General features: G+C 41.4%; 1 protein-coding gene across 4 annotated transcripts in view; it reads left to right on the forward strand.

The window, feature by feature from the left end:
- The window catches only part of RNF182 (ring finger protein 182), a 56,040-nt gene extending 45,274 nt beyond the window's left edge, over positions 1-10,766 (forward strand). For all 4 annotated transcript variants that reach the window (XM_005665584.3, XM_084967406.1, XM_084967407.1 and 1 more), the window contains one exon: positions 7,642-10,766. In XM_005665584.3, the coding sequence (XP_005665641.1) occupies positions 7,853-8,596 (744 nt within the window). In that variant the 5' untranslated portion in view covers positions 7,642-7,852 and the 3' untranslated portion in view covers positions 8,597-10,766. The remainder of the gene's footprint in view (positions 1-7,641) is intronic.
- Positions 10,767-13,338: the final 2,572 nt, after the last annotated feature.

The raw sequence follows: 13,338 nt of genomic DNA on the forward strand, positions 1-13,338 counted from the left end.
AGATAATTTGGTAAGTGGCGGGACTCAAATAAAATCAAAAGCCTCCTTCTCTGCCCCTAATAGCAACATTAGAAATGAAAAGTAGGAACAAATTAAAACAGTGAAAAAAAAAAACCTTTAAAAATACTAAAGAATAAGTTTAAAAGAAAGGCATGAAACAGAGAAAATGAAAATGTCTTATTGAAGAACACAGAGCACGATTCGAACAAATGAGAGACATGCCATATTCTTGGATGGAATTCTTAATATTGAAGTATACATTTGATGCTATTCCAATCCCAACAGGCTTTTTTAAAAATTTGATGAAATGATCTGAAAGTTCGTAACAGAAGGTTAAGTTACAGCAGCCAAGAAAGTAAACCCTCCACTGCCTCCTCCCAGATCACTGGAATGTAAGCTCCACGAGGGAAGGGATTCTGCTCACTGTTGAAAGTCCAGCACCTGTAACTGTGCCTGGAACATAGGAGACATTGAATAAATAGTTGAATGAATTAATAAAAAGGACTACCTATGGGAGATGTAACTTACCAGGTATCAGAATATTATTAAAAAGCCATGGGATTCAAATTATTACCATCGAGGCTGATATCTAGACAAATAGGATCCACGGAATACAATAGAAAATCTGAAATAGATCTGAGAATGCATGAGAATTTAATATATGACAAAGACTATATTGCAGTTAATCAGAAAGTAATGGTTTATCTGGAGTTCCTGCTGTGGTGCAGTGGGTTAAGAATCTGACTGCAGTGGCTTGGGTCGCTGTGGAGGTGCAGCCTTGATCACTGGCCTGGTGCAGTGGGTTAAAGGATTCAGTGTCACTGCAGTTATGGCGTAGGTTGCAGCTGTGGCTTGGATTTGATCCCTGGCCCAGGAACTTTCATATGCCATGGGTGTAGCCATAAAAAAAAAGAGAGTAGTGGATTATTTAACGAAAGGAATTGACACAGATGACACACACACACATATATATAAAATGAAAGTTAAAAATAAAAATTTTGTGAGAAAACTACACGTACAATATTAGGAACTACATGTACAATATTAGTATTAATTATGATCAGAGACTCAGGAGCTGCAAGAGAAAAGATAAACATATGACTTCAAAATAAAATATTTTGTATTTCAAAGGATATTAAATAAAGCCAGTAAATCGTAAATTTGGGGAAGTGTTTGCAATACAGAGGATAGAACTTAATACTTGTAGTGAAGAAGAACATGTATGAATTAAAAGGGTGGATAAACCAATAGAAAAATAAGTAAAAAATATGAAGACATAATTGAGAGATGAGCAAAGGCAGAAGGTCAACAAAAGAGAAGACAAATAATCATATATTACCTGTCAAATTGGCAAAAATTAAAAAGCTCAATAACATCTATTGCTGTTAGGGGAAAAGAACACTCATGTTACTGAGTTGAAGTATGTGTGACAGTCTTTTTGGAAAGCAATCTGGCAGCCTGTGTTAGAAGTAATGTCTGTTTGACCCAGTAATTCCACTCCTTGTTCTCTTATTAAAAAAACCCACGGGAGTTCCCGTCGTGGCGCAGTGGTTAACGAATCCGACTAGGAACCATGAGGTTGCGGGTTTGGTCCCTGCCCTTGCTCAGTGGGTTAATGATCCGGCGTTGCCGTGAGCTGTGGTGTAGGTTGCAGACGCGGCTCGGATCCCGCGTTGCTGTGGCTCTGGCGTAGGCCGGTGGCTACAGCTCCGATTGGACCCCTAGCCTGGGAACCTCCATATGCCGCGGGAGCGGCCCAAGAAATAGCAACAACAACAACAACAACAAAAAAGACAAAAGACAAAAAAAAAAAAAAAAAAACCCACGAAAACACCTGTATACAAAGATATGTATTACGAGATTGTTTTCTGCAGTAATGTTCGTGTTGGGTGAAAGATGGAGATACATGAATGCTGACCAGGGGAGGAGTGGTCGTCCATATTTCAGTACATCCAAATGGTGCAATGTTATGTAGCTGTTAAAAAAAGGAATTAGGGGCTCTACTGATTGAATTGAGAGATTTTCTGAGCCATTATTGAGTGGGAAAAGCAAGATGCAAAAAAATGGGTATAGTATAGTAGTTAGAAAAAAAGCAGTGGAAAAAATTGGGCTCGTGGTGTCTTTACATAGAAAGACATATGCATGTGTAAATATACCTGCAAGGAAACCCAGCAGGTAGTAATATGGAGTAGTGGGGGTACAAGGGTAGCATTCAGGCTGATATGGGCAGAGGGAAGTGAAGAGGAGAAATTAACCAAGTAAAAAGAAATGCATACAGACACAGAGAGCACTAATAATATGTTTGATGACTTTTGTATGTTTTTGTTTATAAATCCGTATGTATATATGCGCACACATGCACGCATGCACACACGTGTGCACATGAAAGTTAAAAAGAATTCCTATTGTCTTTGGGTTGTTTTATTCAGTTTTTTTTTTTTTTTTTTTTTTTGTCTTTTTTGTTGTTGTTTTGTTGTTGTTGTTGCTATTTCTTGGGCCGCTCCCGCGGCATATGGAGGTTCCCAGGCTAGGGGTCCAATCGGAGCTGTAGCCACCGGCCTACACCAGAGCCACAGCAACTCGGGATCCGAGCCACGTCTGCAACCTACACCACAGCTCACGGCAACGCCGGATCATTAACCCACTGAGCAAGGGCAGGGACCAAACCCGCAACCTCATGGTTCCTAGTCGGATTCGTTAACCACTGCGCCACGACGGGAACTCCTTATTCAGTTATTTATTTACAATTTCTATAGGCCTGAGGAAGAACCTCGATCTAAAAACACAATAAATTTTCAAAGTCAAACTCAGCACGGTAATTGTTTCCTGGCTCTTTGTGTTGGGAGTAGCAGAAATCCAACCAAAAAAAAACCCTAGCCTGAGCTCAAACTGGGATTTATTGGCTCACAGGAGCCTCACACACAATGAGGTCCAGAAGCTCAGTTCTGCTCTCGTCGGGTGTCTGTCTTTTGCCTTTGTCTGCATCTCTGCCTCCTGCCTGCCTTTACTTCTCTTGTTATTTTTGGCTTTGTTCTCTCTCACTTTCCATCTTGATGGCATGACAGTTCCTTGATACCTCTTTTTTCTGGTCTGTGCTCCTTCCCCTGGCCCATGGCATGTTCCCTCTTCCTCTAAGATTCAAATAAAAATCCGAGGAAGGAACTTGGATGGGGCTGTTTGGAGTGGCATGCCCACCCTGTCAGCTGGGGGATGGTGGAGTCCTGTGATGAGCTGGGGCTGGGTCACAGGTCCACCCATGGGGAGAAGGGAGGCGCTGTGATTAGTGCAGTCCAGCCACTGTCACGTGATCTGAGAGAGGGGAAGACTTCCTCAAAGATGCTGTGCAAGGGGAAGGGAGCAGTGTGGTCAGAGGAGAAGAAAGGGAGTTCTCTTGTGGCACAGTGGGTTAAGGATCAGGTGTTGTCGCTGCTGTGGCATGGGTTTGATCACTGGCCTGGGAATTTCCATGTGTGGCAGGTGTGGCCAAAAAAAAAAAAAAGAAAAAGAAAAAGAGAAAAAGGATCTTAGGTAGACAGACAACGGATGTGCACTGGATACAAGCCAAGTTTGCATCTTCAATGTCAAAGGAATTGACTAGTTGAGGGAGTAGATTTTAATCTAATAGTAAGTATTGTGCATTTAGGGCAGTGAAAATAGTCATTTGCCCAATAGCTCAAACTGATCGAGAAGAATTACATAGGTCATGATATACTTGTATGTTTTTACCCCAGATGATTTATAAAAGGATTAAAGACTTAAGTGATTAATGAGGAATATCAGCTTTAGATATTTGAATGTGTATCTTTCTAGGAAAAGAAAATCTTTTGTATTTATTTTTCCCCCAGCTTTATCTAGATGTAATTGTTACACATTATGTAAGTTTAAGGTTCACAGTGTGATGATTTAATAAATACATGTATATATTGCAAAATGATTAATTATCCCAATAAGCTTAGTTACCACATCCATCACCTCACTGAACTCCATGAGTTTATTTTTAAGGCAGTTTCAGAAAGCAGAGTCTTTTCCCTGTGCCTGGTGAAACAAATGTTCAGCAGTTGTTCTCATCACGTAATGCTCCAGATTTGCTCATCTTAAAGATTCCATCCTTTTTAATATTAATTTATAGAAGTGCTTGGATATTTAAGTGATGAATAAGTGACTGACATTTCAATTTTATGGAATAAAATGAATGAACTTACAGATCACAGAGGAAACAATAAGTTGATCTAAAATATTCATTGATAGAAAAATCGGGGCTATCAAAAGAGCTAAAATATTTATCCATGGATTTTTTTCCCCCTAAACTTTTTACTGTGCAAGATAACACCGGCATAGAAAAATGTCCTGCCTGGCAGTGTAGCACAGTGTGGACCCTCACAGGTGTCCCAGGTTAAAACAACCTTGTCAGCCTCTCAGCAGCCTCCCCCCTCCCCAAAGGCATCTCCTGCCCTTTTATGCTATTCACTTCCTGTTTATTCTTCTTAGTTTTACCACCTAAATTGCATCCCTCCTACAGCTCAGTTTTGCCTGTTTCTTGAGCTTTCCAGAAGTGGAATCATGAACTATCTGCTCTTTGGGGGATTGGCCTCTTTCACTCAACATCATCGTTGTTGTCCACATTTTGTGGAGTGAAGGCAGGGTGGGAACAGGCTGAATGGACCAAAGTAACAACTCCCATCATTTGTAACCCTCTAAAGCTACAGATTTTAGGTTACTATTCAAGTTCTTTGGGGCACGTTAGAATCATAATGAGACTGTAACCGTTGGTACCCGTCCCCCCAGAGGAGCAGTCACCATGCCATTTTATGCCATCCCAGCAGGAGACACTTGTGCAGGCTGCCTTTCCAGCGTTGCTACCAGAGCTCAAGGCTGCCCGCCAGTCTGGTGCAGAGTGCCACTTTCAGAGGCAGGATTTAATGAAGTATTTCAAGCTGATGGAGTGGGTTTGTTAGAATTGACCTTAGAGTTAAAGTAGGTATCTTTCTGATTGGATGTTTGAACATTTAGTATTTTCTTTGCATGTTACCAAGAAGCCCCCATATGAATTTTTATACATAGGAACATTGTGAGCATAATACCACTATATAGCTTAACATATGAAAAGGTATGATAGAGTGTTTCTGTGAAAAAGGAAAGCTTCATTTCAAATAATAGCTCAATATTGTCTAAGTGAATAACTTATGTTCCCAGAATTAGGAACTAAAGATTGTGGTTGGCCCAATGTAAAACATTCCTGCTACTCTTCTTCTAATGGTTGGAAGCCTTATAGAGAAAGTATCAGAGTAACCAGCTGATTGTCAAATGCTAAGAACTCTCACATACACATACGCCCTTCCAAATGTTTTTACTTGCCCCCAGTTTTACTGAGATTAATTAACATGAAGCCCTGTAAGTTTCAGGTGTACAGCATAAAGATTTGACTTAGGTCATTGTGAAATGATCACCATAACAAGTTTAGTTAATATCTGTCATCCACCATCTCATATAGATATAGAAGAAAAGAGAAAGAAAAAATGTTTTTTGGGCTTGTGATGAGAACTAAGATTTGCTCTCTTAACTTTGAATTACACCGTACAGCAGAGTCAACTCTAGTCATCAGTTTATGCATTATGTCCCTAGTACTTATCCTATTAATCAAAGCTAGTACCTTTTGACCACCATTCTCCCTCCCCCACCCCACCTCTGGGTAACCGCAAATGTAAAGTGATCTCTTTTTCTATGAGGTTTGGTTTTTTTGTTTTGTTTTGTTTTTTAAGTTTCCACATATAAGTGGGATCATGCAGTCCTGATCTTTGACTTATTTCACTTAGCATAATGCCTTCATCGTCCATCCATGTTGTTGCAAATGGCAAGCTTTCCTTCTTTATGGCTCAATAACATTCCATTGTAGATATGTGTATATTACATATGTATTCTTTTTTCACTTTTTATAAATTAATTTTTTTCCGTTTTTAAAAGTTTTATTGAAGTATAGTTGGTTTACAATGTTGGAATAATTTCTGCTGTATAACAGAGTGATTCAGTTATACATGTACACACATCCATTCTTTTTCAGATTCTTTTCCCATATAGATTATCCCAATATTCTGGGTAGAGTATATATATGTATTTATCCACCTATATGTATACTTCAACACTTAGGGTGGTTCTACATCTGGGCTCTTGTAAATAGTAAATAATGCTGCTGTGGGAGTTCCCATCGTGGCGCAGTGGTTAACGAATCCGACTAGGAACCATGAGGTTGCGGGCTCAATCCCTGGCCTTGCTCAGTGGATTAAGGATCCCGCGTTGCTGTGGGCTGTGGTGTAGGTTGCAGACGCGGCTTGGATCCCGCGTTGCTGTGGCTCTAGCGTAGGCCGGTGGCTACAGCTCCGATTAGACCCCTAGCCTGGGAACCTCCGTATGCCTTGGGAACGGCCCAAGAAATGGCAGAAAGACAAATAATAATAATAATAATAATAATAATAATGCTGCTGTGAACATGGAGGGGAAGATATCTCTTGGACAGAGCATTTTCATTGCTTTCTACCTTTCAGAACTGTTAGGGCAGCCTTCTGCTCTTATTGCTGGGGGGTCTGCTCAGAAATTCAAATACATTTTGGTATTTTTCCAAGCAAAACATAATTTAAGGCAAATCTACTACCCTCCTAAATCACATGTATTAAAGCAAAATAAAAATTATTTGCAGATTTCCCATATTGCTCTTCCCTCCCATTGGCACTAATAACTGAAAATGGACTGTGCACAAGATTTCAGCCTTCAGCCATCTGTCCAGTGCCAGTAGGAAAAGCAAACTAGGGGCCAGCATTAAGGGTTGTTGATTGTATGATGCTTTCTGTTCAGCATAAAGTAGGCAGGTGGATGAAGTTTGAGTCCTTCTCGATAGCCATGCATGCGCGATTCTTCCTGTCTGGAGACGTAACTGAGCTTGTGTTCTGTGTTTACTTCTCTGCTCTTGGGAGTTAGACTTGACTAGGTAATCGTGCTTATGTCCAGTGTCACATGCCTCATACTTCCTTAAGTGAATGTGTGTGTACAACCATAGTTTTTAAGACCAGTAGAGAACCAAAATTTTGAGGTTTAGTAGTCAAATGAGGAAGGCATTTATAACAGATTTCTTTACACCGGGGAGGTGAGAAAAGTCTGCTGTATTTAAATATGCTCATCTCTCTCAGAGTGCTTTCTGAAGACATATTTCAAACACTTACCCTTAAGGTTTTCCTTATTTTGTGTATTCTCAAGCACTCTTGAGGGTATTTAGAGAATTGGTATTTATCCCAATGATCCTCTGAATGAGATAGTCTATACTGAAAGGAGTTTAATTGCAAACGTAGCTATTTCTGAGAAGTGCCCCATTCTCTCTTCCAAGAGGCCAGAGTTTGTTATTGAGCCGCAGCCACAGTGCGCTGGAGTGTACACCATTAAGATTCTTAAATCTTTCTTTACTCTCGTATTTGTGGACCCAAACAGGCCAAGCCTGGAGATAACACTTTCCTATCCTGGGGGCAGACATGTGTGAAAAGATGAAGGGGATTTAACCTTTCAAGTCTACTGCTTCTAATCATTGAAGCTCAGAAAATTCCATAAAGCACTTTTCACGGAACCGTTCACTATGTTGGAATCTCTTTTCCTTTGCAGACCCCTTCATGAGGCCTTTGTAAATATGCATTTGAGACAGAGTGATATGTAGAAGCTGAAAATGCCTGGAAGATTTCTGTCCCTCCTTTTCCTGTCTGTTTGCGCCTCTGCCGATTGGATGCTATGATGTTCAGAGAGACAGCTTAATTAATCCAAGTCGTCCTTCAGCGAAACGCGCGCCTGGCGGGAGACTGAGCGCGCAGAGTTCAGGATGGCCAGCCAGCCCCCCGAGGACGCCGCCGAGTCCCAGGTCTCTGACGAGCTCGAGTGTAAGATCTGTTACAACCGGTACAACCTGAAACAGAGGAAACCCAAAGTGCTGGGGTGCTGTCACAGGGTGTGCGCCAAATGCCTCTGCAAGATCATAGACTTTGGGGACTCCCCGCAGGGCGTCATCGTCTGCCCTTTCTGCAGGTTCGAGACCTGCCTGCCGGATGACGAGGTCAGCAGCCTGCCTGACGACAACAACATTCTGGTCACCTTGACTTGTGGCGGCAAAGGCAGGAAGTGCCTGCCCGAGAACCCCACGGAGCTGCTGCTGACCCCCAAGCGCCTGGCCTCGCTGGTCAGCCCCTCGCACGCGTCCTCCAACTGCCTGGTCATCACCATCATGGAGGTGCAGCGGGAGAGCTCGCCGTCGCTCAGCTCCACGCCCGTGGTCGAGTTCTACAGGCCCTCCAGCTTCGACTCGGTGACCACCGTGTCGCACAACTGGACGGTGTGGAACTGCACGTCCCTGCTCTTTCAGACGTCCATCCGGGTGTTGGTCTGGTTGCTGGGTCTGCTGTACTTCAGCTCCTTGCCCTTGGGCATCTACTTACTGGTGTCGAAGAAGGTCACCCTCGGGGTCGTCTTTGTCAGCCTGGTCCCTTCCAGCCTCGTCATCCTGATGGTGTACGGCTTCTGCCAGTGCGTTTGTCATGAATTCCTCGACTGTCTGGCACCTTCCTCTTAATCGGCACAAAGAAATGTAGCAGACGTTGCCATGTTTGAAGTTAGGTCATTTAGCTCTTCTTTTCTCGCATATTCTGTGATCGGTGCCCAAGGCATGAACAGCCCATTGGGCATATGTTCGTGGTCCATTTTCCATCAGAAGGTTGATTCAGCTGGTTTTCCTGTCTGCTGGAAGTGAAAATGTTCGTTTCTACTTACGTTTAGCAAAAAAAAAAAAAAAAAAAAAAAAAAAAAGGGCTATCAGCTAAGCCTCCCTAGAGTGCTTCTTCTGAGTCCTCCCAGAGAAAGGGCAGGTTTCGCTCTGAGCTGCTAGATGCACAGCAGGGGCCAGGCTTGTAATGCTGCAGTAGGGCTCTTTGTGGACCATTAGGCATGAATTGATTCCTCTTCTCATAGTCATTGAGAGCCTGGGATGGAGGGTGGACCCAAGGGGAGAGTAGCCCCCAAGACACGCCCTTTTGCACAGTGCGCAGCCCCCGCCCCGCCCCCTCAGCTGTTGGCATTTCCCTGGCTCCCCTTCCTCCCTGGTGCTGGTTCCTTCTGCGCATGCTCCTTGCCAAGAGGCCCCCCCTCACCTCTTGTGAGGTTTCAACTCTGTACCTGTTTTGGCACATTACTAAAGAGCATTAAAAATATTGAGGAATTTGCATCAGAGTCATCTGCAAAGCAGAGTGTGGTCATTTGTTTTTGAGACGCACCCTTTTGTCCACGTTTATTTTCTGCTCACCAGTTTTCTCTGAAATTGTCATGGAGCAGTTCTTGTTCCTGGGGATCTGATTTGAGTCTTTCCTTAAAGCGGTTTAGTTTAGCTTTTTTTTTTTTTTTTTTTCTAAAGCCACATTGTTCAGTCGGCGCCATCCCTCACTCTGAATGGGGTTCCATTTAAATTCGTTGCTGAGTTTATGAGGATTTTGGTTTTTTTTCCCATTGTATTTCAAATTCTTTTATGGACTTTTATGGACACTTTGGAGTAAATTTCGGCAGTGGAAACAATTCATGAGGTGTTCAAGCTCATGGTTTGATGTGCTGAGAATTTAAATATTTTGCCGTGTTCTCCTGAGCCGTTCCAAAACATGATGGTTTAGGTTTATGTATCCGACTGTGTTGCAGTAGGCCAGCCAAAGGGATGAGCAAGAAACGTTGGTGTTTCTTATTGAAAGCTGATGCCCGGAATTGAAAAGACCTTTAAAGGAGATAAATGGAGGGGCAGCGTGTGATCTAAGTGTTGCCATTCCTGTTAAGTCCCTTTTAGAATGGAGTCAAGTTCTAACGCAGTTTACTTCAAATAAAAGCATAAGCTATGTGACTTTAAGTTAATGAACTTTTTTGTCATGATGAAGGGGCGGTTGAATGTATATATTTGTGAGAAGAAATTGGTTAGCAGATTTTAGGTTTGAGGGAATGTCCACAGAAAATAGGCCAAAAAAAAAAAAGATATAAAAAACAGCTTTTTAGTCTAAAGCTCATTACTGATGATAAATATTTAAATATTTATAACTCGCTTTAGCAAAGGGCATTACTAAGACTACTTTACTTATTTGTGATGAAACATTTGTTGCGTGAACCTCGGTGGACCAGTTTCAATCTCTTTATTCAGGAAACCTTGACACTTATTTCTAGAATAGTAGTTTGACTTTAATTCTGTAACTACTAACTTTGAGTGAGTTTGACAGGAAAGTACATGTGGGGTGTGGAGCAATGAATTTAAGCCCCAATACAGCTAAATCCATTTAAGATTTCACAAAATCTAGGGTAGCTAGCATTGTGAATGCAATTTCCAAATATCTATTTGTACTTAAGAGTAAATATAATGTTTAGGAGATGTTTCGTGGTTTGGATTTATATATTTATAAGGATTTTAAAAAATGTTCATTTTGTCTGAAATGTAACATCAAATAAATTGAGTTATATGATGAGATTTCTAGAAAGCAATGGGTATGGGTACTATGTATTTTGCTTATTTGTATGTCTGCAGTGCTAAATTTGTGTCTCTCTTTGTATTGTGATAGTCTTTTTTTTTAGTTGTCAGTATGTTATTCGGGTATTAAAGAGTTTTAAATGTATGACAACAAGAAACTTTTCATACTCTTGAATTAAAAGAGGACAGCGCGACAATATTTTATTTATTGTGGTGATATTTGGTTTGTCCATTAAATTCCTATTATTCCCAAGCTAGAAGTTTGATTTTTCTAACTGACGGTTGAGAGTTGATTATTATTTTGGACTTGTGTTAACATTAGATAACTGCAAACATGAGCTTTCAGAAATATCAATTAAGCTAATATGAATGAAGATTCCAGAATTTTCCAACAAAGCTGATGTGCTCCATCCCGCTTCTAAAAGGGCTTCATACTTTTTTTTTTTTTTTGTCTTTTTAAGGCCACACCAGTGACACATGGAGGTTTCCAGGCTGGGGTTGAATCGGAGCTGTAGCTGCCAGCCTACACCGTAGCCACAGCAACGCAGGATCCGAACGGTGCCTCCGACCTACACCACAGCTCAGGGCAACTCCAGATCCTTAACCCACTGAGCGTAGGCCAGGGATCAAACCCTCATTCTCATGGATACTAGTTGAGTTCATTAACTGCTGAACCACCACGGGAACCCCTATACTTTTTTTTTTTTTTTTAAAGCAAGGAAGAAAAAAATAGCAAAGATGAAATAAAAACATTATCTTTGTAAATAAAATTTTTTAGATTTAATCTGATTTGTTTTCCAAATTTTGCCTAGCTGCTCAGGAAAATAGAATCAATTTTGTTGGGCATTCACTAACTTTGTGTAACCTGGGCAAGTTTAAAAGAATTGCCTGATATTTAAATATGGCCAGTGTTGGGCAAAATAGAGATAATTTGTGAATATGTAGCAGTTTTATGCTTATGATAATAAGTTGGTACGATATGTTTATCAAAGTAATGGTTCCACTCACTTCCGAAATCTATATAAAGGAGAAAGACAATTACCTGTGCTGGTCATAACCTAAGGGTGTGAATTTAGGCTTATCTGCTGAGAGACCCTGAAATGATGTGCATTTGTCTGTTGGTAAAGAGATACTAGGCCTCAATGAACAGACCATTTTCCCAAGTGGTTATATAAATACATGTAAATGTTGAAATAATATATCATTCTCTATAATGGAAAAAAAAAAGGGGGGGGGAGATACTAGGCCTCAAGAACACCCTGAGTTTGAAGGAACTTCCTAATCTGCCAGCCAGATAGACATGCAAGCCAAAGAAATCCTTATTCATGGGCAAACTGATACAGTCGTTACAAACACAAGCTCTGTGAGTGCTGGGCTGCAGAAGAGATGGAAATTAGTTAACTTGAAAGTGTAATGGCAGCATTCGGGGGGATTTGTTCTTCTTTCACTCTTCTTGGTGAAAACAGATACTTAGTTCTTTTGAAATACTGCAGAAACACCGAAAATTATTCCAGAACCTTCCTCAAAACCAGGGAGTGGTTTGGTTCAAAGTAAGAGCCCTGAGGAGTTCCTGTCGTGGCGCAGTGGTTAACGAATCCGACTAGGAACCATGAGGTTGCGGGTTCGGTCCCTGCCCTTGCTCAGTGGGTTAAGGATCCGGCGTTGCCGTGAGCTGTGGTGTAGGTTGCAGACGCGGCTCGGATCCCGCGTTGCTGTGGCTCTGGCGTAGGCCGGTGGCTACAGCTCCGATTCAACCCCTAGCCTGGGAACCTCCATATGCCATGGGGGCGGTCCAAAGAAATAGCAAAAAGAAAGAAAAAAAAAAAAAAAAAGTAAGAGCCCTGAAAAAGTTTAACCATTTGCTCTTGAACCTTGAGTCTTGGATGTTTTCCACATCTCTACCCATTGTTAAATGTTTACTCTTTGCCTCAAATCTTTTCTGCATTTTTACACTTCTCTAAGATGCTAGAATATTGGGTCTTCCCTTACAAGTTGAGGTTTGTGTAAAAGAGAAGAAAGAGAAGGAGAATAATTATGGTGATAATGATAATGCAGGTAACAGGATGTGAACATTTGAGCAAATTCCAGTGAGTCTTGGAGACAATACAGATTCAGCTCAACTGCTCTTGTCGTTTAGATCTCTGTTATAATCCAAATCTAAATATACTCAGTGGTTTTGACATGAAGGTGCTTTATATTTAGGAATAAAAAAAAATCGAAACTCGGAGTTCCCATCGTGGCGCAGTGGAAACGAATCCGACTAGGAACCATGAGATTGTGGGTTCCATCCCTGGCCTCGCTCAGTGGGCTAAGGATCCCGCGTTGCTGTGAGCTGTGGTGTAGGTCGCAGACGCGGTTCAGATCCTGCATTGCTGTGGCTGTGGTGTAGGCCAGCAGCTGTAGTTCTGATTCAGCCTCTAGACTGGGAACCTCCATATGCTGTGAGTGGGGCCCTAAAAAGCAAAAAAAAAAAAAAGAAACTAAAATTATGTCCTGAGTATTGTATATTCTAAGTAGGAATAGGTGCTTATGCATTAGTAAAAGGGTTGAACCTGGATTTAATTAAACATTCAATTACATGGCACAATTCCTCTAAAGCGTTTTTAATTAATCAGAAGTTTATTAGATTTTCCCTTTAAGTTGAGATGGTTGGAATTTCAGAAGAGAAAAGAACATGCTCTGACTTAGTAGATTTTTTTTAGATCTTGGTTTGCCTGTGAAGTGGATGGTTCAGGCATGAAAGTTTTTTCATTGTTCAGATCTGTTTGCCTCAGATCAGCGGTCTGGCCTGACTTGGGTCTTTGGCATTTCAATAGCAACTGAAG

This window comes from Sus scrofa, chromosome 7 (genome assembly GCF_054392235.1).
Source record: "Sus scrofa isolate SSC_HxYL_T2T_F1_AM1 chromosome 7, Sscrofa_HxYL_maternal_Yorkshire_Landrace_v2.0, whole genome shotgun sequence".
Lineage (NCBI taxonomy): Eukaryota > Metazoa > Chordata > Mammalia > Artiodactyla > Suidae > Sus > Sus scrofa.